General features: G+C 40.5%; 1 protein-coding gene across 2 annotated transcripts; it reads left to right on the forward strand.

Moving 5' to 3' along the window:
* Window positions 1-1,527: 1,527 nt before the first annotated feature.
* Window positions 1,528-26,560, forward strand: LOC123772777 (rootletin). Of its 2 annotated transcripts, XM_069303511.1 has the most exons (9): window positions 1,542-1,862; window positions 2,306-2,389; window positions 7,308-17,187; window positions 21,003-21,083; window positions 21,887-21,933; window positions 22,401-22,517; window positions 22,732-22,858; window positions 23,606-23,724; window positions 24,240-26,560. In XM_069303511.1, exons 1-9 carry the CDS (start codon window positions 1,649-1,651, stop codon window positions 24,434-24,436), a joined length of 10,866 nt encoding a protein of 3,621 aa, XP_069159612.1. In that variant the 5' UTR covers window positions 1,542-1,648; the 3' UTR covers window positions 24,437-26,560. The 2 variants fall into 2 exon arrangements, 1 of the variants encoding a protein (XP_069159612.1); XR_011222529.1 differs by lacking the exon at window positions 22,732-22,858 and having other exon boundaries at window positions 1,528-1,862; window positions 24,240-24,380.
* The last annotated feature ends 211 nt before the right edge of the window (window positions 26,561-26,771 follow it).

A 26,771-nucleotide genomic window follows, 5' to 3' on the forward strand; every position in this document is an offset into this window, starting at 1 on the left:
CAGATTTGTATTAGTCTAGAGGATGAACTATTGAATACTGGGGAATACCCGGCTGTGCCCGGGCCTCTCGCCCCCCCCCCTTTCCCACTTCCCTCTCTCAATCTCCTCCTCTCATCTCTTTTCCTCTCCCCTTCCAATGTCTCCTTTTTCCCTGTTTTATTTTTTGTAGCTAAGACAAGCTTGTTTTCTTTTAACAGAGAGCTGGCGAGTGTTTGTCAAGTTCTTTACTGGTATGGAGCGAGGGTTGGTGGTGTGAGGAGTTGGTGAGCGAGGGGTGGGGGGGTCGTAGAGGCTAGGAGGGAAGGATGGAGAGAGGGAGGGAGGGAGGGACGGATTGTCCTACAAACACAAGGCTTTTTATGTTGCTAAACCGTTAATAATGTTGTAATTACTTAAACACAATATTGTGGATTTCATTGTGTGTTATATTGAAGGGTGAAATGGGTGGCGACTGGTGCAATGGAGGAATTAGTGGGTGTGGAATGGAGGGAGAAGCGGGGTGGGATGGAGAGATGCTTGGAAATTGCTCAGTGGAATGGAGGTAGAAGACTGAGGAGGGAAACGTGGATAGAAGGACCCTTAGGGTGGAAGTAGGTGTGGGAAAGGGAGTTGTGAGTGGGAGTGGAAGGGGGATGGAGAGAGAGAGAGACTTGGAAGTGGAAGGGGAGATAGGAGTGGATGTGGGTGGGTAGTGTTCACAGATGTAAGCGGGTGAGAGAAGGCAATAAAGGGTAGAAATAAGGTAGGGATTGAAATTGAAATAAGTTTATTGAGGTAAAATACACACAAAGGGATGAGGTAGCTCAAGCTATTCTCACCCCGTTCAGTACATCGTGTTAATACATACATATACACACATCACAAACAATAAACATATTACCAAACATTCTGAGAGATAAACATCTACATTTCCTAAGGTAGGGATGGGTGTGGGTAGGTGATAGGGAAGGATTGAGTGTGGGGGGAGGAGGGGGAGCAAGAGGTATGATTTGGTGGGTTGGAGTGGCAGGATTGGAGGATGGTACAATGTAGTGTTGGGGGGGATCAGGATAGGGTGGGTGGGGGTGGATTGAAGAGAGGGATGAAGGGCTGGGAGTTGATGGAAAGGGAGGAGGGAGAGAGAGAGAGAGAGAGAGAGAGAGAGAGAGAGAGAGAGAGAGAGAGAGAGAGAGAGAGAGAGAGAGAGGGAAGGGATGGAATAGGTGAGAGGAAGAAAATGGATACGCGTGATCATTGTCAACTTTGCAATAAAATATTTTCTTGCAAATTTCAATCTACCCCTCCAAGGAGTAAAGCATCTACTTGTCGAACGTACAAAAGTGGCCTGATGTGCCCCAAAAATGTCACGTTTTGTACTATTGGAAAGCTCCAAATGACACCTGGATCGTCTAGAAAGCTCCATGCCTCTTTAAAATTAATAGCTCAAAACATCTTTTTTGTTTTTGTTTGCAACAACGGTCCCTATGAGTACGTTACACCAATAGTTGTCCTGAGTACTATCATTTTTTTGGACGACAAGTCGGCAAATTTAGTTAATACGTAAATACTAGCATAAGAACTTCCCATGTTTCCAGATAATGTCGAAGTTTTGTAAGATGCAGGTGGAGAGCGCTGGTGTCATGACCAGGCAGGCAGGCAGCCGGGTGTCATGCAGAGGTGTTGGGTAGTGTGTCGAGTGTGTGTGATTGGGACAGTCATGGCTGCCTGGCTCCTGCCTCTTGTGTGTGTCCTGGCGGTGGGGTGGTCGGCCGGCCTCGCCGGTGCCAAGATGGACCAGAGGGACTTCAACAGGACACCCAATGAAATCATGAACCAGACTTCAATAACGCAGATGAGGGAGAAGCAACTACGCGTCACTGAAAGTAAGACTTACGCAAAGTTATTTGTACAGTTCCTTTTGACTTTGTAAACAAAACATTTGTTCATTCTCTTCAAATATGAACATAAGGCATCAGCCAGGGGGTCAGGATTATTCAAGCACTCAAGTGTCCGCTCACGAAACCTATACATCTTTATTTTATCGCGGCGGTTTAGTTTTCATTTATTAAACAGTTTAAGAGTTCCGAAGCGCTACCAGATTGTCTATAGCAATATTAATCTGGGGTTGGAAATGTTCGAAGCCTCATAAACTATATTTAATAAATACAGACAAAGCGACCATGATCAAGGAAAGATGTACAGGTTTCTTAAGTGTACAGGTAAATGTTTAATAAATCCCGGCCTAGTACACAAGCTAAATGCTGATGCAGAAATATCACAACATGACTTATAACGCTGTGATCTTAATGGTGGTCATTGATTACAGATATAAAGACATTGATGACGAAGATTAACAACCTAACTGAAATCGTCTCCGCTTACGGGAGTGCTGATGATAATCGCACGCAAGGTATGTAGAGATACATAATAATAATAATTAAGGTTAACTTAAGGTTTGTATGGAGGTCCTCCCAAGGTGGAACAACTGACCTTTCCCAGGATGCAACCCCACAACAGTTGCCTAGCTCCCGGGTAACTATTTACTAGAGACAGTGGTTACTGAGACGACAACTCGAGACAGTGATGATTACTTGAGACGACAAGTCGAGACAGTGATGATTGCTTGAGACGACAACTCGAGACAGTGATGATTGCTTGAGACGACAACTCGAGACAGTGATGATTGCTTGAGACGACAACTCGAGACAGTGATGATTGCTTGAGACGACAACTCGAGACAGTGATGATTACTTGAGACGACAAGTCGAGACAGTGATGATTACTTGAGACGACAAGTCGAGACAGTAAGAACAGTGTTAGAAAACTCAGAAAGAAAGAAATAAACAATTTTCTATAAAATGTGTGAGAAATTGACAACTTATATTTTTGTGTTAATAAGTTCTTTATTATTTGATACATTTGAAGCAAATATAAACTAATACATTTGCTCATATCTATAGCCCGAGTGCCATCTATTGACAGCAGAGGCAACATATACCCAAGTTGGCCCTGAATATTGTAAACAATCCTTGTCACAGAGATTCTGTAATAAACATTGTTCAGGACTAAAGTATACTCACAGTGTATACGCACCATGAAATGGGTTACATCTCTCGGTGTATGCTATCTTCCTGTGCAACCCCCCACCTCCCCTCTTCATGTTAGTCAGCTGCCACAACGGGCAGAAAATTATGTATTAAAAATCACCCGAACAAACCTAACTTAACCGGCCGACCAGGGGGGGGGGGTAGAAATAGCCTAAGCTACTGTATCATTTTGAGATGTATTTCTTTCTTATCTCAATAAACATACTTGAACTTGAACCGCTCGACCCCAAGCACAGGAGCGTGAATGTCAGTGAGCCGCTGTGATTTAGAGTGCATCATATTTTGTCCGTTGGGGGTTTTGGCGTCAAAGTGTGGCGTATTATTCGAGTGGATAGGCTTGAGCGTCGACGGCTTGGAACATAACTGGTTTGAACGCTAATAAATAAATAAACATATGGCGAAGGTAATATTCATTGAGGTAATAATTAGTTTTGTCGGGGGGCAGGCAGCCTGAGTATTTATATACGTTAGGCTGGTATCAAGGTACCCCACCTCCAAAGCAGATGGAACTACTGACCCTCCCCAGGATGTAACCCCACAACAGTTGCCTAATTCCCGGGTACCTGTTTTCTGCAAAGTGAACAGAGGCATTGGGTGAAAGGAAACGTGCCCAACCATTTCTGTCCCGCGCGGGGAATCGAGAGTAAACCCAACTCAACTATCGTTTGTAAAGCAATATAACGCAATATTATACACGTTATAGATGCACATATTATTAACATGATATAAACATATGTGGTAAATGTAGCAATACCTTCAATACCAATTTTAACAAACTATTTATTATATACAATCTCCAGTGTCTTCTTTGAATGCCCTTTATTCTCTTCTAGGAGGCTCTGGGTCCCTATAAATGTACCAGAGTTGGGACCCTTAACAATAGGTAAAGTGTGTAGCCTATTGCTGACTCTTTCCTCGGCAAGTAAGGTTAGGTAGAGTGTTTTGGTTATACTGATTTTGAATGTTTACATATGAGATTGAAAGAGAACGAGGCCCATTTTGAGTCATAGCTTCGAACATGTATAAGTCAAATACTGATATGTTGATTTGTATGTCAATATTTGAATTATATGTTGTTAACCTGACGGCCTTGTGTTTTTGTGACTGCCTGGGATTATTCTGTATTTGTAGAGATGTGCATTTTGAATATAGGAAGTGAGAGAAGCGCTCTACCAGAACAATTTGAGTGTTATAATTTGTCAGACATCAGCTAATGGATGTTAAATGATGTGGCATCTGCTAAACCCATTATCAGGCTATATTCATCCACTCTGCTGCCAGCCACAGACTCATTACTAAATTTTTGTGTAATGGTTAATGACAATTTTTTTTTCTCGAACATAAATCAATATTAAAATTTATTATAAGAATCTGTATAGTTAGATTAGGCGTTTTAATTATTTGTTTGCAATTATTTGTATGTTTATCACTTTGATGAAGCATTTAGAGGTATAATTAGAGCAGTAGAAACACACTTCAAGAAAAGTTTGAAAGTAATCAGTTCTGTCATATAGAGTTTCTTCATTTATAAACTCGTGGGGACAGGAGGCAGAAGCAGCCGGATTACCAAGCATTTCACCCGGTGTTTATGAGAACTGGCAAGGGGGGCGGGCTCGAATACTAAGGGGGGTCAAGCAATTTTGAAAAATATATATATTCAAAGGTAACCAGTTGTAAGTCATGTGTAGTTGAATGAATTACATTCATTCGTGTAACAAATGTAATTTCACGCATGTAAGGGCATGTAAAATTTCATACATGCAATGACATAGGCTTCTTTGTTGTGAAGATAATTGTAGCCCCGGGTCAAGTGTCTCATTTTTACTGCCCAGGGGCGCGAATCACTGATGGAGTTTCGAGACTCCATAAGGCAAATTGGCTTTAATGTTATTTGAGACTTTATCAGTTTCTTATATTAAATTAGCAATTTCCAAATTCTCAGGAACAAGAAATGTAATGGGCTGTAGTCCTACACTTCATGACCTGGAGAACAATTCAGGGCGAGCGCGCTTCAGGGCTTGGGGTGCACTTTACGGTCCTGGGAACACTTCAGGGCCTGAAGTGCACTTTACGGTCCTGGGAACACTTTAGGGCTTGAAGTGCACTTTACGGTCCTGGGAACACTTTAGGGCTTGAAGCACACTTTACGGTCTTGGGAACACTTCAGGGCTTGAAGCACACTTTACAATCCTGGAAACACTTACGGTTTGGAGTTGTGGGAAATTTTACCCACTATATCTATATTATTATCTAAGAAATGTATTACTTCTAAATCAAATCTAAATTATATCAAAATCAATGTCAAGGTCATCTTAGAATCACTACAGGTTCATTATACATCTGGATCCTAGATGACAATGCCACTATGATCAAGTACACCATAGGGCCCCTTTGTTGTCTACGTGACTTTGCGCATGATTTCTCAAAGATCTAGAAGCTTTGAGAAGAATATCTTAATTAAAAACTATTGGAACATCAATCGATTTCCGATAAAGGATTAAATCAAATCCTTAATAAGAATCAATAGTACTAGCAAGTACTACTTATAATCTTTCAATCCTATATCTAATTTTATTATAATCACATCGTATCTCAATCATATGTTTAGACAGTAAAAATAATTAATCAATATTCATTGAAAGCTGCCCTCTCTAGGTTGTGGGTGGAACCAAATTCGGAAGAGAAGCAACCCAAGGGGCGCGCCCGGGGCAGAACATGTTTGTTTACTAACAGAGTGAAACGTGTGACGGTGCCTTTAGGAACTTTATTTTGTAAAGGACATCATAATAACATAGCTTTATCACCAGTGATTACCGTCTAGAACTGGGGGAGTACCTGGACAATATCTACAAGGATAATTCCTAGTACATTATCTAAATAAGAGTGTAGAGTGGAACTTACTCACCAAGTGACGCAGCGTCCACCTCCACCATTACCTATTTTAGCCTACTGCAAAAAAAAAAAAATGTTTATTCAGGTAAGGTACATACAAGAGATTTTACATAATTTGATCGGTTTATAGATGGAGCTAGTACATACAATGCCTAAAGCCACTATTACCCAAAGCGTTTCGGGCAGGAAAAACGCAATTATAGACATAATCAATTAGCAACGCTACCAGGATATTAAACAGCAAAGCTGTGAAATAAAATATAGTGCTTGAACTCTACAAGAGAGTTAAAAGTCTGACCATTTGTCAGACGGCACTCGGTCATAAGTATATTGAATGTTATTTGGTGTGTTAAATTGGCCAATTGCATGCTTGTGTAACTTTACCCCATCCTTCTTCCTCCCACATCCTTTCCAAGCTCTTTGGACATCAAAGCGAAAGCGAAGCCATAAGTCTGTTTGTCGTTACTGGGTGAGGCAATGCCTCATATTTCAGTAAGTTTATTAATATTGTAGCAACTGAATCTCTTCATATAAATTGAATATGTCTGTATATAATTGAACATATAAATTAAGTTAACAATAGCTTACTTAGTTTTCATATAGGTTGGTTATATTGAATATAATCTCTTGTACTTAGTTAATAGTACTTAGACCACATTTAAGGTCATTTGATTGCGTATTCATATATATCATACTTCTACAATATAAATTGTTGTGTTTATTAGTATAAGAATATTGGCTGTTATAATTATAGTGCTAGACTGAACTGTGTATATGTTTAGAACCCTGATTTAAATAGAACCAGTGTTCAGTTATAGAACTGAATTATTAAATCTTATTCTTGTATTAACAATACAATCTTATGTGAGAAACTTATCTGCAGGTGGATTGTGGATCTTCAATCAACTTCTCCATTCATCCTTAGGGACCCCACCTGCCCCTTACAGCTCACAGTCTGTCATTAGGAAAAGAGGAGCTACGATTTACGACCTTAGCTAGAGACTTTAATTGAATTAATTTTGCATACAGTAATTTTTAATTTAGTACGGTACAAGTCCCTAGTAGTTCTCCTCTCATATTAATCCCGACACTTTTTCCCACAGGAGTGCCCTTCAGGGCCTATAGTTAACTTCGTGAATCTATAAACATTGCCAAACTCGACTGTTTCGGCGTATAAGTCCAATTGCTCAAAGAATGACTAATAATTTTGCGGTAAGACCAGAACTAATATTAGGAATGCTGCCAAAATCCATTAAGAGTTATGATTTATGTACACAAATAGAATTGATATACTCATAAAATATTGCCTAATGTTTGATTTCTCTTCAGATGTTAAGAAGAGGTACGATATCACCCGCCACATTCTGTACAAGCTGGACCAGCTGGAGTGTATCAACAATGCTTGTAAAGCTTCCAATATTCAGTTAAAGGAGGAAATTGCTCAGCTTAAAATAGATATCCAATTGGCTGAAGAGGAGAACAGCAAGGCTAAGGAAGACCTGCGCCTCGCAGAGGAAGAAATTCACCAACTAAATTCCGAAATGCGTGAAGTAGAGGAGGATGCAAGGTTGATCAAAGACGAGGTTCGTCAAGCTGAGGAGGACTCGAGGCTGGTCAAGGAGGACAATACTCGCCTGAAGAAGGAGATCTACTTGATCAATGAAGATAACAGGAAGATTAAAAATGACGTTCGCTTAACAGACGAGAAGAATCGCAAGCTGAAGGAAGAGATTCGTCAAGTGGCGGAGGACGCAAAGCGGGCCATGGAGGAGATTCGCCAATTGAAGGAAAAGCTCGACCAAATGGAAGAGGATGCGAGGTTGGCCAAGGAGAGAATCCAGGAGCTGGAGATTATAGAGGCCCAAGCCAAGGAGCAGATCTCAATGGCGTTGACGAGAATAGCTGAGCTAGAGAAAGAGAACCAGCAGCTGCAAGAGACGATCAAAAAGACAGAGACAGAGAAGCAAATGGTTGAAGACCAACTCTCACTCTTGGAGAAGGAGAAGAAAGATCTTGAAGGTGAACTCTCACGCTTGGAAAAGGAGAAGACAGAGCTTCAAGATCAACTCTCAATCTTGGAGAAGGAGAAGAAAGAAGCTGAAGAGCAACTATCCCTTTTAGGAAAACAGGTCACGGACTTGCAAACAGAAAACGCTGCTTTAAAGGCGGAAAAAGAAGAAATTATCAAGAAGGCTCAGGAGGAGAAGAAAGATCTTGAAGACACACTCTCATTCTTGGAGAAGGAAAATACAGATCTTAAAGAACAACTCTCACTCTTGGAGAAGGAAAATACAGATCTTAAAGAACAACTCTCAATCATGGAGAAGGAAAATACAGACCTTAAAGAACAACTCTCACTCATAGAGAAGGAAAAGAAAGATCTTGAAGACAAACTTTCAAACGTGGAAGAACAAATCAGGGTTTTAATAACAGAAAACGCTGCTTTACAGGAAGAAAAGGAAGAAATAATAAAAAAGGCAGAAGAGGAGAAGAAAGCTCTTGAAGAACAACTCTCACTCATAGAGACGGAAAATACAGATCTTAAAGAACAACTCTCAATCGTGGCGAAGGAAAAGAAAGAACTTGAAGATAAACTCTCAAACGTAGAAGAACAGCTCAGTGTCTTAATAACAGAAAACTCTGCTTTACAGGAAGAAAAGGAAGAAATAATCAAGAAGGCAGAAGAGGAGAAGAAAGCTCTTGAAGAACAACTCTCACTCATAGAGACGGAAAATACAGATCTTAAAGAACAACTCTCACTCTTCGAGAAGGAAAATACAGATCTTATAGAACAACTCTCACTCATAGAGAAGGAAAAGAAAGATCTTGAAGATAAACTCTCAAACGTAGAAGAACAGCTCAGTGTCTTAATAACAGAAAACTCTGCTTTACAGCAAGAAAAGGAAGAAATAATCAAGAAGGCAGAAGAGGAGAAGAAAGCTCTTGAAGAACAGCTCTCACTCATAGTGACGGAAATGAAAGATCTTGAAGAACAACTCTCACTCATGGAGACGGAAAAGAAAGATCTTGTAGAACAACTCTCACTCCTGGAGACGGAAAAGAAAGATCTTGAAGAACAACTCTCAGTCATCGAGAAGGAGAAGAAGGATGTTGAAGACGAACTCTCCGTCTTAAAAGAACACGTCAAGGTCTTAGAAACAGAAAACGCTGATTTAGAGAAAGAAAAAGAGGACATAATCAAGAAAATTCAAGAGGAAAAAAGACTTATTGAAGAACAACTCTCCCTTGCAGAAGAACAGGTCAGGGGCTGCCAAGCAGAAAACGCTGCTTTACAGAAGGAAAAAGAAGAAATAATCAAGAAGACCGAGGAGGAGAAAAAACTTGTTGAACACAAACTTTCCGTCGCGGAAGAAGAGGTGAGGAACTTGCAGATAACAAACGATGCTTTACAGAAAGAAAAAGAAGAAATAATCACGAAATGTGAGGGGGAGAAGAAAGATTGGGAAGAGAAATTCTCAGTCTTGGAGAAGGAGAAGACAGTTATTGAAGAGCAGTTTTCCGTCTTGGAGGGAGATAACGGTGTTTCTAAGAACCAACTTTCAGCTCTCGAAAAACAGGTGACGGAATTCCAAACAGAAAAAGTTGCTATACAGAAGGAAAGAGAAGAAATAGACAGGAAAACTCAAGAGGAGAAGAAAGGTTATGAAGACCAACTCTTGGTCTTGAAAGAGGAGAAGAAATCTGTTGAAGACCAACTCTTGGTCATTGAGAAGGACAAGAAAGGTGTTGAAGACCAACTCTCAGTCATGGAGAAGGAGAAGATGGATGTTATAGAGGAACTCTCCGTCTTAAAAGAACACGTCAATGACTTAGAAACAGAAAACGCTGGTTTAGAGAAAGAAAAAGAGGACATAATCAAAAAGATTCAAGAGGAAAAAATAATTGTTGAAGAACAACTCTCCCTTGCAGAAGAACAGATCAGGGTCTGCCAAGCAGAAAACGCTGCTTTACAGAAAGAAAAAGAAGAAATAATCAAGAAGGTCGAGGAGGAGAAAAGACTTCTTGAACATAAACTCTCCATCGTGGAAGAACAGGTGAGGGCCTTGCAAATAGCAAACGAGGCTTTACAGAAAGAAAAAGAAGAAATAATTAAGAAGGCCGAGGAGGAGAAGAAAGCTCTTGAAGAACAACTTTCACTCTTGGAGAAGGAAAATGTAGATATTAAAGAACAACTCTCACTCTTGGAGAAGGAAAATACGGATCTTAAAGAACAACTCTCACTTCTGGAGACGGAAAATAAAGATCTTGAAGAGAATATCTCAAAGTTGGAAGAACAGGTCAGGGTCTTAATAACAGAAAACTCTGCTTTGCAGGAAGAAAAGGAAGAAATAATCAGGAAGGCAGAAGAGGAGAAGAAAGCTCTTGAAGAACAACTTTCACTCTTGGAGAAGGAAAAGAAAGATCTTGAAGAACAACTCTCAATCATTGAGACGGAAAAGAACGAGCTTGAAGAACAGCTCTCACTCATGGAGAAGGAAAATGCAGATCTTAAAGAACAACTCTCACTCTTGGAGAAGGAAAATACGGATCTTACAGAACAACTCTCACTCTTGGAGAAGGAAAACACGGATCTTAAAGAACAACTCTCACTCTTGGAGAAGGAAAAGAAAGATCTTGAAGACAAACTTTCAAACGTCGAAGAACAAATCAGGGTTTTAATAACAGAAAACGCTGCTTTACAGGAAGAAAAGGAAGAAATAATCAAGAAGGCGGAAGAGGAGAAGAAAGCTCTTGAAGAACAACTCTCACTATTGCAGAAGGAAAATACAGATCTTAAAGAACAACTCTCAATCGTGGCGAAGGAAAATACGGATCTTAAAGAACAACTCTCACTCTTGGAGAAGGAAAATGCAGATCTTAAAGAGCAACTCTCAATCGTGGCGAAGGAAAATACGGATCTTAAAGAACTACTCTCAGTCATAGAGAAGGAAAATACGGATCTTAAAGAACAACTCTCAATCGTGACGAAGGAAAATGCGGATCTTAAAGAACAACTTTCACTCTTGGAGAAGGAAAATACAGATCTTAAAGAACAACTCTCAATCGTGGCGAAGGAAAATACGGATCTTAAAGAACAACTCTCACTTTTGGAGAAGGAAAATGCAGATCTTAAAGAACAACTCTCACTCTTGGAGAAGGAAAATACGGATCTTAAAGAACAACTCTCACTCTTGGAGAAGGAAAATACGGAACTTAAAGAACAACTCTCACTCTTGGAGAAGGAAAAGAAAGATCTTGAAGACAAACTTTCAAACGTGGAAGAACAAATCAGGGTTTTAATAACAGAAAACGCTGCTTTACAGGAAGAAAAGGAAGAAATAATCAAGAAGGCAGAAGAGGAGAAGAAAGCTCTTGAAGAACAACTCTCACTATTGCAGAAAGAAAATACAGATCTTAAAGAACAACTCTCAGTCTTGGCGAAGGAAAATGCAGATCTTAAAGAACAACTCTCACTCTTGCAGAAGGAAAATGCAGATCTTAAAGAACAACTCTCACTCTTACAGAAAGAAAATGCAGATCTTAAAGAACAAAATGCAGATCTAAAAGAACAACTCTCACTCTTGCAGAAGGAAAATGCAGATCTAAAAGAACAACTCTCACTCTTGGCGAAGGAAAATGCAGATCTTAAAGAACAACTCTCACTCTTGCAGACGGAAAATGCAGATCTTAAAGAACAACTCTCACTCTTGCAGAAGGAAAATGCAGATCTTAAAGAACAACTCTCACTCTTGCAGACGGAAAATGCAGATCTTAAAGAACAACTCTCACTCTTGCAGAAGGAAAATGCAGATCTTAAAGAACAACTCTCACTCTTGCAAAAGGAAAATGCAGATCTTAAAGAACAACTCTCACTCTTGGCGAAGGAAAATGCAGATCTTAAAGAACAACTCTCACTCTTGCAGACGGAAAATGCAGATCTTAAAGAACAACTCTCACTCTTGCAGAAGGAAAATGCAGATCTTAAAGAACAACTCTCACTCTTGCAGAAGGAAAATGCAGATCTTAAAGAACAACTCTCACTCTTGCAGAAGGAAAATGCAGATCTTAAAGAACAAAATGCAGATCTTAAAGAACAACTCTCACTCTTGCAGAAGGAAAATGCAGATCTTAAAGAACAACTCTCACTCTTGCAGAAGGAAAATGCAGATCTTAAAGAACAACTCTCACTCTTGGCGAAGGAAAATGCAGATCTTAAAGAACAACTCTCACTCCTGCAGAAGGAAAATGCAGATCTTAAAGAACAACTCTCACTCTTACAGAAGGAAAATGCAGATCTTAAAGAACAAAATGCAGATCTTAAAGAACAACTCTCACTCTTGGCGAAGGAAAATGCAGATCTTAAAGAACAACTCTCACTCTTGCAGAAGGAAAATGCAGATCTTAAAGAACAACTCTCACTCTTGCAAAAGGAAAATGCAGATCTTAAAGAACAACTCTCACTCTTGCAGAAGGAAAATGCAGATCTTAAAGAACAACTCTCACTCTTGCAGAAGGAAAATGCAGATCTTAAAGAACAACTCTCACTCTTGCAAAAGGAAAATGCAGATCTTAAAGAACAACTCTCACTCTTGCAGAAGGAAAATGCAGATCTTAAAGAACAACTCTCACTCTTGCAGAAGGAAAATGAAGATCTTAAAGAACAACTCTCACTCTTGCAGAAGGAAAATGCAGATCTTAAAGAACAACTTTCACTCCTGCAGAAGGAAAATGCAGATCTTAAAGAACAACTCTCACTCTTGCAGAAGGAAAATGCAGATCTTAAAGAACAAAATGCAGATCTTAAAGAACAACTCTCACTCTTGCAGAAGGAAAATGATGATCTAAAAGAACAACTCTCACTCTTGCAGAAGGAAAATGCAGATCTTAAAGAACAACTCTCACTCTTGCAGAAGGAAAATGCAGATCTTAAAGAACAACTCTCACTCTTGCAGAAGGAAAATGCAGATCTTAAAGAACAACTTTCACTCTTGCAGAAGGAAAATGCAGATCTTAAAGAACAACTCTCACTCTTGGCGAAGGAAAATGAAGATCTTAAAGAACAACTCTCACTCTTGCAGAAGGAAAATGCAGATCTTAAAGAACAACTCTCACTCTTGCAGAAGGAAAATGCAGATCTTAAAGAACAAAATGCAGATCTTAAAGAACAACTCTCACTCTTGGCGAAGGAAAATGCAGATCTTAAAGAACAACTCTCACTCTTGCAGAAGGAAAATGCAGATCTTAAAGAACAACTTTCACTCTTGCAGAAGGAAAATGCAGATCTTAAAGAACAACTCTCACTCTTGGCGAAGGAAAATGCAGATCTTAAAGAACAACTCTCACTCTTGCAGAAGGAAAATGCAGATCTTAAAGAACAAAATGCAGATCTTAAAGAACAACTCTCACTCTTGGCGAAGGAAAATGCAGATCTTAAAGAACAACTCTCACTCTTGCAGAAGGAAAATGCAGATCTTAAAGAACAACTTTCACTCTTGCAGAAGGAAAATGCAGATCTTAAAGAACAACTCTCACTCTTGGCGAAGGAAAATGCAGATCTTAAAGAACAACTCTCACTCTTGCAGAAGGAAAATGCAGATCTTAAAGAACAACTCTCACTCTTGCAGAAGGAAAATGCAGATCTTAAAGAACAACTCTCACTCTTGCAGAAGGAAAATGTAGATCTTAAAGAACAACTCTCACTCTTGGCGAAGGAAAATGCAGATCTTAAAGAACAACTCTCACTCTTGCAGAAGGAAAATGCAGATCTTAAAGAACAACTCTCAATCTTGCAGAAGGAAAATGCAGATCTTAAAGAACAACTCTCAGTCATGGCGAAGGAAAATGCAGATCTTAAAGAACAAAATGCAGATCTTAAAGAACAACTCTCACTCTTGGCGAAGGAAAATGCAGATCTTAAAGAACAACTCTCGCTCTTGGAGAAGGAAAATGCAGATCTTAAAGAACAACTCTCACTCTTGCAGAAGGAAAATGCAGATCTTAAAGAACAACTCTCACTCTTGCAGAAGGAAAATGCAGATCTTAAAGAACAACTCTCACTCTTGCAAAAGGAAAATGCAGATCTTAAAGAACAACTCTCACTCTTGCAGAAGGAAAATGCAGATCTTAAAGAACAACTCTCACTCTTGCAGAAGGAAAATGCAGATCTTAAAGAACAACTCTCACTCTTGCAGAAGGAAAATGCAGATCTTAAAGAACAAAATGCAGATCTTAAAGAACAACTCTCACTCTTGCAGAAGGAAAATGCAGATCTAAAAGAACAACTCTCACTCTTGCAGGAGGAAAATGCAGATCTTAAAGAACAACTCTCACTCTTGCAGAAGGAAAATGCAGATCTTAAAGAACAACTCTCATTCTTGCAGAAGGAAAATGCAGATCTTAAAGAACAAAATGCAGATCTTAAAGAACAACTCTCACTCTTGGCGAAGGAAAATGAAGATCTTAAAGAACAACTCTCACTCTTGCAGAAGGAAAATGCAGATCTTAAAGAACAACTCTCACTCTTGCAGAAGGAAAATGCAGATCTTAAAGAACAACTCTCACTCTTGCAGAAGGAAAATGCAGATCTTAAAGAACAACTCTCACTCTTGCAGCAGGAAAATGCAGATCTTAAAGAACAAAATGCAGATCTTAAAGAACAACTCTCACTCTTGCAGAAGGAAAATGCAGATCTAAAAGAACAACTCTCACTCTTGCAGGAGGAAAATGCAGATCTTAAAGAACAACTCTCACTCTTGCAGAAGGAAAATGCAGATCTTAAAGAACAACTTTCACTCTTGCAGACGGAAAATGAAGATCTTAAAGAACAACTCTCACTCTTGCAGAAGGAAAATGCAGATCTTAAAGAACAACTTTCACTCTTGGCAAAGGAAAATGCAGATCTTAAAGAACAACTCTCACTCTTGCAGACGGAAAATGCAGATCTTAAAGAACAACTCTCACTCTTGCAGAAGGAAAATGCAGATCTTAAAGAACAACTCTCACTCTTGCAGGAGGAAAATGCAGATCTTAAAGAACAACTCTCACTCTTGCAGACGGAAAATGCAGATCTTAAAGAACAAAATGCAGATCTTAAAGAACAACTCTCACTCTTGCAGACGGAAAATGCAGATCTTAAAGAACAACTTTCACTCTTGGCAAAGGAAAATGCAGATCTTAAAGAACAACTCTCACTCTTGCAGCAGGAAAATGCAGATCTTAAAGAACAAAATGCAGATCTTAAAGAACAACTCTCACTCTTGCAGAAGGAAAATGCAGATCTAAAAGAACAACTCTCACTCTTGCAGCAGGAAAATGCAGATCTTAAAGAACAAAATGCAGATCTTAAAGAACAACTCTCACTCTTGCAGAAGGAAAATGCAGATCTAAAAGAACAACTCTCACTCTTGCAGGAGGAAAATGCAGATCTTAAAGAACAACTCTCACTCTTGCAGAAGGAAAATGCAGATCTTAAAGAACAACTCTCATTCTTGCAGAAGGAAAATGCAGATCTTAAAGAACAACTCTCACTCTTGGCGAAGGAAAATGCAGGTCTTAAAGAACAACTCTCACTCTTGCAGAAGGAAAATGCAGATCTTAAAGAACAACTCTCACTCTTGCAGACGGAAAATGCAGATCTTAAAGAACAACTCTCACTCTTGCAGACGGAAAATGCAGATCTTAAAGAACAACTCTCACTCTTGCAGAAGGAAAATGCAGATCTTAAAGAACAACTCTCACTCTTGCAGACGGAAAATGCAGATCTTAAAGAACAACTCCCACTCTTGCAGAAGGAAAATGAAGATCTTAAAGAACAACTCTCAATCTTGCAGACGGAAAATGCAGATCTTAAAGAACAACTCCCACTCTTGCAGAAGGAAAATGAAGATCTTAAAGAACAACTCTCAATCTTGCAGACGGAAAATGCAGATCTTAAAGAACAACTCTCACGCTTGGAGAAGGAAATGAAAGATCTTGAAGACCAACTCCTTCTCTTAAGAGAACAGGTCAAGGTTTTACAAACAGAAAACGCTGCTCTACAGAAAGAAAAAGAAGAAATAATAAAAAAGGCTCGCGAGGATGAAAAACTTGCTGAATACAAAATTTCCCTCTTGGAAGAACAGATCAGAGTCTTACAAGCAGAAAACGACGGTTTAAAGAAAGAAATGGAAGAAATAATTAAGAAGGCTCAAGAGGAAAGGAGAGTTCTTGAAGACAAACTTGCGCTCTCAGAAAAGGAGAAGAGAGATCTTGAAGATCAACTCTCACTCATGAAGAAGAATATGAAAGAGATGGCAGACCAACTCTTCCGCCTAGAAGAAGAGATCAGGGCCTTACAAACAGCAAACGATGCTTTGCAGAAAGAAAAGGAGGAATTAATTAGAAAGGCTGAAGAGGAGAAGAAAAAACTTGAAGACCAAATCGCTCTCTTATTGGTGGAGAAGAAAAACCTTGAAGACCAAGTCTCACTCTTGGAGAAGGAAAAGAAGGATGTCGAAGACCACCTCTTACGCTTACAGAAGGAGAAGAGTGTTGTTGAAGAGCAACTCTTACTCTTAGAGGAAAAAGTCAAAATGTTGCAAGCAGAAAACGCTGCTTTACAGACAGAAATAGAAGAAGAAATGAAGAAATGTCAAGAAGAGAAAAAGCTTCTCGAATATAAGCTCTCCCTCGTGGAAGAACAGGTCATGCAGTTGCAAAGAACAAACACTGAGTTACAGGAGGAACTAAATGGAATAACACAAAAAGCTGAAGAGGAGAAGAAACTTATTGAAGAACAACTCAACCTCGTGAAGGAGCAAGTCAAGGTCTTGCAAACAGGAAACACTGCTTTACAGGAAGAAAAAGAAACATTAATCAAGACTTCTCAGAACGAAAAGAATGGTGTTGAAGACCAACTTTCGCTCCTGCTGCAGCAGAAAAAAGAACTTGAGGACCAACTCTCAGGCATGGAGAAGGAGAAGGGAGATATCGACGCGCAGCTCGCTCTCCTGGAGAAGGAAGCGGAAGACGCCAAACACCAACTCTCCGTCAATGAAGAAGAGGTCAAGACTTTGCGAGAAGAAAACGCTGAGCTAGAGAGTGAAAAAGAAAAGCAGACGCAGAAGATCAGAAATATTGAAGATGAAAAGAATGATATGATAGAAAAGACTCGCTTGATTGAAAACCAACTCGAGAACTGCTTGAAGAATGTAACTGAATATGGCGAAAGGTAAGGCGCACTGTTTCACTCTTGTCCTTCACCCTCTTAGCGCTTTCCTGCTACTTGATATAAAAAAAAAAAAAAAAAAAAAAAAACTGGATATTTATATATCTATAATAAGAAAATGTCTGTCTATTTGTCCAAAGTTGGAGGCCGTACACCTGGGACTAGCCTCACCCACATTTGCAGAGGGAATAGTCAGGGGTATGGGATAGACATACCCTGGTCGTGGTAAGCCTAAGTTAAATGGTTTAAACAATATTAGCAGTTATAGACACCCCGAACCGACCTTATTGGGCACATACCCCAAAGGATTCAGGATGCGAAGTTGGGTAAGGTTACCCTCAAGCTCCTGGCCTCCAACCTCGAACAACCAGACGCACATTCTTATTTATAGAAATATGCACAATGAAATCACAATAGTATGTATATCTACGAGAAAATATTTTGGATAAATGCAATAGAAATGTTCTCGCGGCTAACTGGTGTGTTTAAAGGATGGAACGAACAGCTGTGCTGGTCTCTGTGAGTGGAGCGAGATACTGAGAGTGCATGTGGATCTTACGATTTTCTTAATACTTATAAGAGTTTACATTCTTGTTAAGCCACTAGCACGCGTAGCGTTTCGGGCAAGTCCTTAATCCTAATTTGCCCCGGAATACGACCCCTCCAAATCGTTTAACAACCAGGTACCCCATTCACTGCTGGCTGAACAGAGGCTGCAGTTAAGGACTGGCGCCCGGTCAATCCTCCCCTGCTATAGCGATATCGTGGGTATATTAATGGGATGTCACCCTGGCGACCCCCAACCCCTGTGTACTCACATAGTTGTACTCACCTAGTTATGCTTGCGGGGGTTGAGCTTCGGCTCTTTGGTCCCGCCTCTCAACTGTCTACTGATGTACAGATTCCTGAGCCTACTGAGCACTATCATATATGCATTTGAAACTGTGTTTCAAATGTATATAATTTGTCATATAGTCATCCTCCACCATATCACTGCTTAGAGCATTCCATTTGTTAACTATTTTGGTGCATAAAAAGTTCTTTATAATGTTTATGTGGCTCATTTTGGTACTCAGCTTCCACCTGTGTCCCATCTTATGCAAGTACCTCCCGTGCTAAATAATCTGTCCTTATCTACCCTGTCAATTCCTCTGAGAATTTTGCATGTGGTGATCATACCTCCCGTCTACCAGCGACGTGAGGTGCAATTCACACACCCTTTCCTCGTAGCTCATACCTCTTAGTTCTGGGACTAGTCTAGTGGCATACTTTTGAACTTTCTCCAACTTCATCTTGGCAAGATATGCAATCCATGTTGGGGTCGCATACTCAAGGATTGGTCTTACATATGTGGTGTACAAGGTTCTAAATGATTCTTTACACAATTTTCTAAAGACAGTTCTGATGATAGTCAGCCTCGCATACGCCGCTGTTGATATCCTTTTGATGTGGGCCTCATGGGACAGGTTCGATGTGAAATCAACACCTAGAGCTTTCTCTCAGTCTATTTCGTGGAAAACATCGTCTCCCATTCGGTACCGTGTCTGGCCTCCTGTTCCCTCCGCCTAGTTTCCTTACTTTACAATTACTTGGGTTCAACATCAGTAGCCATTTGTTGGAACATTCCTTCAGTTTGTCTACTCAGCCGCGAAACACGTGTGTAATTACCTAAGTGTAGTTACAGGATGAGAGCTACACTCGTGGTGTCCCGTCTTCCCAGCACTCTTTGTCATATAACGCTTTGAAACTACTGACGGTCTTGGCCTCCACCACCTTCTCACCTAACTTGTTCCAACCGTCTACCACTCTGTTTGCGAAAGTGAATTTTCTTATATTTCTTCGGCATCTGTGTTTAGCTAGTTTAAATCTATGACCTCTTGTTCTTAAAGTTCCAGGTCTCAGGAAATCTTCCCTATCGATTTTATCAATTCCTATTACTATTTTGTATGTAGTGATCATATCACCTCTTTTTCTTCTGTCTTCTAGTTTTGGCATATTTAATGCCTCTAACCTCTCCTCGTAGTTCTTGCCCTTCAGTTCTGGGAGCCACTTAGTAGCGTGTCTTTGCACCTATTCCAGTTTGTTGATGTGCTTCTTAAGATATGGGCACCACACAACCGCTGCATATTCTAGCTTTGGCCTAACAAAAGTCGTGAACAATTTCTTTAGTATATCGCCATCCATGTATTTAAAAGCAATTCTGAAGTTAGAAAGCGTGACATAGGCTCCTCGCACAATATTCTTTATGTAGTCCTCAGGTGATAGTTTTCTATCTAGAACCACCCCTAGATCTCTTTCTTTATCAGAATTCTTTAAAGATTTCTCACATAATATATAGGTTGTGTGGGGTCTATGTTCTCCTATTCCACATTCCATAACATTCCATAACATTCTATTCCTATCTTAATTATGGTATCTGTGCATGGTGTTCAACCACTGCAAACCACCTCAAGTCCATCATCACCCAGCAAAAATCTGCTGTCAGAATAATAACAAATTCTGCTTTCAGACAACACTCAGCCCCCTTGTTTAACTCCCTTAACATGCTAAACATAATCTCACTCCACAAATTTTCTTGTGTCAATTACATTTACAAAACCCTGTTCTTAAACGTAAATCCTGCTCTGAAACGCTCCCTGGACAGATGTAATAGGACCCATTATCACCACACCAGAAATAAATATCTCTTTGATATCCCCAGAGTCAAACTTAATCTGTGTTAACACTCTATGCAAATAAAGGGACCCAGTCTATGGAACTCACTCCCTAATGAATTGAAAAGCTGTCCAACTTTTGCGTCATTCAAAAACAAAACTAAAAAGTACCTAATCTCATCTGCATAGTTTTTTTACCTTGTTGCTTTAAAATTGCACTGTATCTATTGCTACCCAATCTCCCTATCATTATGTACCCAATCCGAACATCTTTACCATTGTGATCGTTGCTGTCTTCTTATATGTGCTATCAATCTGCTGTACGGTGTCTGTTAATCTTGTTTAAATTACCAGTCAAGTTGTCAATGTAATCAACCAGAGCTTTAATATACCAATGTGCTTTAATATACTTACTATTCTCTCTCATCTCATTTTTTTTCTTACAATGTATCTGTTATCATTTTATTAATTCTGCTAGAATTTGCCTACTTAAAATTATCTGTTAGATTAAGGACCTGCCCGAAACGCTGCGCGTACTAGTGGCTTTACAAGATTATAAATACTATGCTATGTATTCTCTCTAACCCAATGTACCTTCTTATATATAAATAAATAAATAAACATGGCATTTATTAACATTAAATTCCATTTGCCAAGTGGTGCTCCATATACTTACTTTGTCCAGGTCATCTTGAAGGGCATGACAATCATGTAAGTTTCTTATCTTTCCTATTATCTTAGCATCATCAGCAAACATGTTCGTATAATTCTGTATACCAACTGGTAGATCATTTATGTATACAATAAACATCACTGGTGCAAGAACTGAACCCTGTGGTACTCCACTTGTGACATTTCTCCAGTCCGATACATTGCCTCTGATCACTGCCCTCATTTTTCTATCAGTCAGAAAATTTTTCATCCATGTTAGAAGCTTACCTGTCACCCCTCCAATATTTTCCAGTTTCCAGAGCAACTTCTTATGTGAAACTCTGTCGAAAGCCTTTTTTAGGTCCAGATAGATGTGTGTGTGTGTGTGGTTACATATGCTCTTTTGAAAATTGATGAATTTAGAATTGCGAATGTTCTGTTTCTGACGTCTAGTGTCAAAATGGTTTTCTATGTTTAATTCAATCAGACATTTCAATGATATCTTATTGTCAGAATGACGGCACCCAGTGACTGTGCTGATCTCTACTGTAAGGGGATGAAGACGGACGGAGTCTACGACATCAGACCAGGGAGGTAATGTTGACCTGTATACCATGTCAGGTCATACAACAACACCCCAGGCTGTGTCAGGTCATACAACAACAATCCAGGCTGTGTCAGGTCATACAACAACAACCCAGGCTGTGTCAGGTCATACAACAACACCCCAGGCTGTGTCAGGTCATACAACAACACCCCAGGCTGTGTCAGGTCATACAACAACACCCCAGGCTGTGTCAGGTCACACAACACCCCAGGCTGTGTCAGGTCATACAACAACACCCCAGGCTGTGTCAGGTCATACAACAACAACCCAGGCTGTGTCAGGTCATACAACAACACCCCAGGCTGTGTCAGGTCATACAACAACACCCCAGGCTGTGTCAGGTCATACAACAACAACCCAGGCTGTATCAGGTCACACAACAACAACCCAGGCTGTATCAGGTCATACAACAACACCCCCGGCTGTATCAGGTCATACAACAACAACCCAGGCTGTATCAGGTCATACAACAACACTTGACATTTAAGAAACCTTTGACAGTAGCATACACGAAAGACTCGGAATGAGTGACTCTGTACAAGCCACATAAGGGCAACTTTACCAGATTGATTTATACAGATTAAGCCACCCAAGAGGTGGCACGGGCATGAATAGCCCGCAAGAACATTACCAATAATTTGAGTCTCGCCCATAAGGCTACGTGCTTGGATCTGAAGAGCTTTTATGTAGCTTTTTGAAATTATCAGAACAACGTGTGTATGAAATATCTGTCTCTGCTTCAGCTGCTGAAATGTTGACATATTTTAAAAGTTTGCGATCTCTTCAACAGGGTCGAACAGGCACTCCCGGTTTGGTGCGACATGACTACGCTCGGAGGTGAGTAATCTCTCCAACAGGTAGGGACGACCGGTGGGACGTGACTACACTCGGAGGTGAGTAATCTCTCCAACAGGTAGGGACGACTGGTGGAGCAACTCTAGTTCGTGTCTGTTATCTCAGTCAAATGGGCGCGTTTGTCAAGCACGGCCTAAACATGTAACAGGCATTGTGATTGGCTAATGCATGTTCGAACCAGATGGATTGACTACTGTCACTTCATGTGGATTCTTTACTTCCAATATAACCTTTATATTTGAAGCCCCCAATGACCTGGAGGAAATCCGGATATGTCTTGCCTCTAACGCCGCGGGAAACACTAAGGATGACATTAAATATCTCACCTTACCACAAACTTATGTTATTACTTTTTACCTCAAAAAAATATCCACGGCATAATTCAATCACTTTTCCGCAGCTCGGTGACATGTTGTACTCAACATTCGATGTGTTCTGTTGTTCTTCAGGAGGATGGACCACGTTCGTGCAGAGAGACATCAGGGCCATACCTACAGTGAACTTCACCAAACGCTGGGATGACTACAAGAATGGCTTCGGTGACGCCTCCACGGAGTATTGGCTGGGTAAGGGGACATACTGGTTGGTGTTACCCCCCCCCCCCCCCCCTTGGTGTCTCCAGCAAACTCACTCACTCACTCACTCACTCACTCACTCACTCACTCACTCACTCACTCTGAACAAGGACGGGGGGAGGCTATTACCGTCTGTGACAGGGCTGGAAGGGCTAACGTACCATCTGTGACAGGGCTGGAGGGGCTAACGTACCATCTGTGACAGGGCTGGAGGGGCTGTACCAGCTGACCAAGTACGAGCCCCAGACCCTGCTGCTGTCCGCCACCAACGAACATTTGGACACTCGCCATGCTGTTTGGTCCACGTTTAAAGTCAACGACGAGCGCTCCTCGTGAGTCTGACTACTTCTCTCTAGTGTTACTGTTGTTGGTGCTGCTGATGTTACTGCTGATAGTATTGATATTGCAAGTGTTGCTTCTGGCTCCGCCACTGGTACTGTTGCTAGGCTTCTGTTGATTTAAATGCAGTTGTCGGAGTGACGCTGGTTCAGTTGGTAAGAATGCTGGTTCTTCCCCCTGCTGCTACCTCTTGTTATGCTGCTGATGCTGTTCTAGGATGTTGCAGCTTCTACTTACAGGTGCTGGTATTGATTTTACTGCAAACAGTGTTGCTTGTGGTGATATTGTTTGTTCAGCTTGTAGTGCACGCTTGTAGTTCAGCTTAGGCTGCTGACTTAGGCTCTTTGTTGCGCTGCTGACTTTTATTTATAGTGGTTTACTTTTTGTGTGTGTTGTTGAATATGCTTCTTTAATCCAACTGCTTGTGTCGCTTGTAGTGTTCCTGCTTGTATTGCTAAATGTTCTGCTTGAAGTATTTTTATATCTTTTTTGCGTGAGGTTCAAATGTCTCACGCGCCAGGAATTGTTATCGATCAAATTCATTCCTTTTTTTGGAAAATAGTAAATCATACGTTTATTCTATATAATACCACAATGATTGCCTACGACTTTAGTTGAGAGACAACTGCACACACCTTTTGTGGTACGTAGTATCTCATCATCATCTACCATGGACCAGGTACCAGCACTGGTACCTATGTGGTACCTGGTTCATCTCACTATCTCCTACCATTGACCAGGTACAAGGTGGAGATAGCCGGGTACCAGACGACGAGCACCATTGGAGACGTCCTTGTACGGAACCTCAACCTCACTGGAATGATGTTTTCTACCTACGACAGAGACAATGACCTTTGGAGTAAGTTTGGCGTTACTACATTTCTTGAGTTGGGTTCGTTCGCGACTCACAATCGGGAATTCCGGGTTCGAATCCCGGGCGGGACAGAAATGGATGGGCACGTTTCCTATCACCTAATACCTGTGTTCACCTAGCAGTAAACAGGTACCCGGGAGTTATATGTATATATATATATATAATATTTACGTTTATTGGTTATCATATTTGTTTCTCTTATTTTGTAATGAAGGAAAATTGTTTGTTTACATTTTCTTTTTTAAAAAGGGACCATTTGTATATTACAGTATATGTAATGGTATCACTAAATATTTCAATTACTGCTCAACGGAGATGATACCTTTAATACCTGGACATGTTAAACATATAGAGGAATTAATATATAGGTGCACTAACCTAGTGTATTCCAGTATACATGTGTATACCTTTATATTACGTGGATGCTGATGTGTGTGTGTGTGCGTGTAAACATGTCACTAAAACTCATTTATTCCATATGTGTGTCACCCGATCTACAGCTGGTTCCTGCGCTCAGGATCCGGCCTCCGGCGGAGGTGGAGGATGGTGGTACAAGAGCTGCAGCTGGGTCCATCCCACGGCTCCCCATGGTAGCATCATGATTGGTTTCTGGACGCCACGTATTGACAAGCGAGGCTTTCTCACCCAGTTGAGAATGATGATACGACCCCAAACCTTCCCATCCTGTCCTTCGTAATGGGTGATAGGAAAATAATGTGGTTGTGTTGAGCTAGTAGTTGTGGTGGTGATGGTGAGCTAGTAGTTGTGGTGGTGGTGAGCTAGTAGTTGTGGTGGTGATGGTGAGCTAGTAGTTGTGGTGGTGGTGAGCTAGTAGTTGTGGTGGTGATGGTGAGCTAGTAGTTGTGGTGGTGGTGAGCTAGTAGTTGTGGTGGTGGTGAGTCAGTAGTTGTGGTGGTGGTGGTGAGCTAGTAGTTGTGGTGGTGGTTAGCTAGTAGTTGTGATGGTGTTGAGCTAGTAGTTGTGATGGTGTTAAGCTAGTAGTTGTGGGGTGGTGAGCTAGTAGTTGTGGTGGTGGTGAGCTAGTAGTTGTGATGGTGTTCAATCAGTAGTTGTGATGGTGTTCAATCAGTAGTTGTGGTGGTGGTGGTGAGCTAGTAGTTGTAGTTGTGGTGGTGTTCAGTTAGTAGTTGTGGTGAGCTAGTAGTTGTGGTGGTGGTGAGCTGGTGATGGTGGTGGTGACTTGGCATTTATTTACCCACACAAATGCCTGAAGGAAGTCAAAAGAACGAATTAGGCAATATTCCCATAACGTGCGACATAATCATGACTAACATTGACAAACTAAGACTCAAAAGCCGCAGGTGTGGATGGAATTAAATCCAAAGTCGTAAGGGAACTTGCATACTAACTATGCCTGCCATTGAAACTCCTTTTCAGAAAATCTCTGAACCAATTGATAGTTCATATAGATTGGGAATATGCAACTATCACCCTCTATTTTTAGAAAAGGCAGAAAGAGCTCGGCAGAAAAATACGTCCGATCAGCTTAACCTCACACATCTGCACACTCATGGAGAGAATCCTAAGGGAGGGACTCATTCACCATTTTACAATTAACAATCTTGTTAAATCAACCCAACATGGGTTTGTTAAAAATAGATCCTGCCTTACAAGCCTGCTCACATCTGTGGAAACGGTAACCAGTTGTTAAGGCAAAGGACTTCTGGTAGAGGTAGTTTATATGGACTTTGCTAAAGCTGTTGATAAAGTACCACATGAAAGGATGGTAAGGCAATTAAAAGCTCATGGAATATATGGTAGAACATTAGGATGGATAAAACAGTGGTTAAAACTAAGAAAACAGAAGGTCTTTCTAAACGGAAATAAATCTGACCGGAGAAATGTGATGAGTGGGGTACCACAGTGGTTCATTTTGGGGCCAACCCTTGATGATTCTTGTGCATCTGGGGGGTCCAAAGCTTCATCTTCATGACTTCATTTTGAATTAGTTTTACAAAGCCACTAACTCGCATGGCGTTGTGGGAAAGTCTTAAAGCTTGCACAAAATTTGCAGTGAATTTTAAATTAAAAGGTGAAACAGTCAATATTGAAAAAAATAAATGTAGTGACAGGTATATAATTATATCAACTCCGAAATAGTTTTCTGAGTCTTGTTTATGGTGTAAATAAACCTTTCCTCTATGGTGTAAATATCTCCTGATTTGCTCTCTATTTTTACATTCCTCATAAACATCGTTTACAAACATTGATATGTACAAGTTCACTCCCCAATTTGGTAGGTCATTCATGTAAATTAGGAACACCAATGATCCCAAGACTATGCTTTAGTGAGAACCACTTCTCACTTTGTTCTCACAAGCGGCTTGATAGTCACTTTCTGATTGGGATCCTTTTTTCTGCCTGTTAGGTACTCCCTCGCGCAGTTAAGTGTCTTCCCAATTATCCTTTGTTGCTTCTCCGTTTGTACACCAGCCTTTCATGAGGAACGTTATCAGATGCTTTCTGGCAACCAAGAAGGATGCAGTGGGGGTACTGAGGTGGTGGTAGTGGCAGTGGGGATATTTTTATGGTAGTGGTAATAGTAGGGATGCTTTGGTTGTAGCGGTAATTGTGGTAGTGATGGTGATGGTGGTGGTAGTGTTGATGGTAGTAGTAGTGGTCGTGGTGGTAATGCTGATGGTGGTAAGATGATGATGGCGGAGGTCTTTGGTTATGGTGGTAGTCGCCAACTCATACCTCAAAATATTCTCTGTATTACAATCATTGTACATCTGTATTGTATTTATAACCTGTCAATGTACAGTATTTTTCAAATAAAAATTATGATTGTATCATATAATGTGTTTAGTATTAATCCTTCCATCATCTGATACAAAGAGAACGTGGAAAAGTCCGATCTTGCCCATAGGTACTTTTTATTAACAATCTTAGCTTCTTAATACAGCAATGTGCTGCTACCCTATTCTATATGCAACCCGTCCTCCTAGGGGGCTTACCAACGTCAAGAAACTGTCGTATTAAAGAGCCAACCTCTTAAGTTGGTCCTAAGA

Source organism: Procambarus clarkii, chromosome 50 (assembly GCF_040958095.1).
Source record: "Procambarus clarkii isolate CNS0578487 chromosome 50, FALCON_Pclarkii_2.0, whole genome shotgun sequence".
Taxonomy (NCBI): domain Eukaryota; kingdom Metazoa; phylum Arthropoda; class Malacostraca; order Decapoda; family Cambaridae; genus Procambarus; species Procambarus clarkii.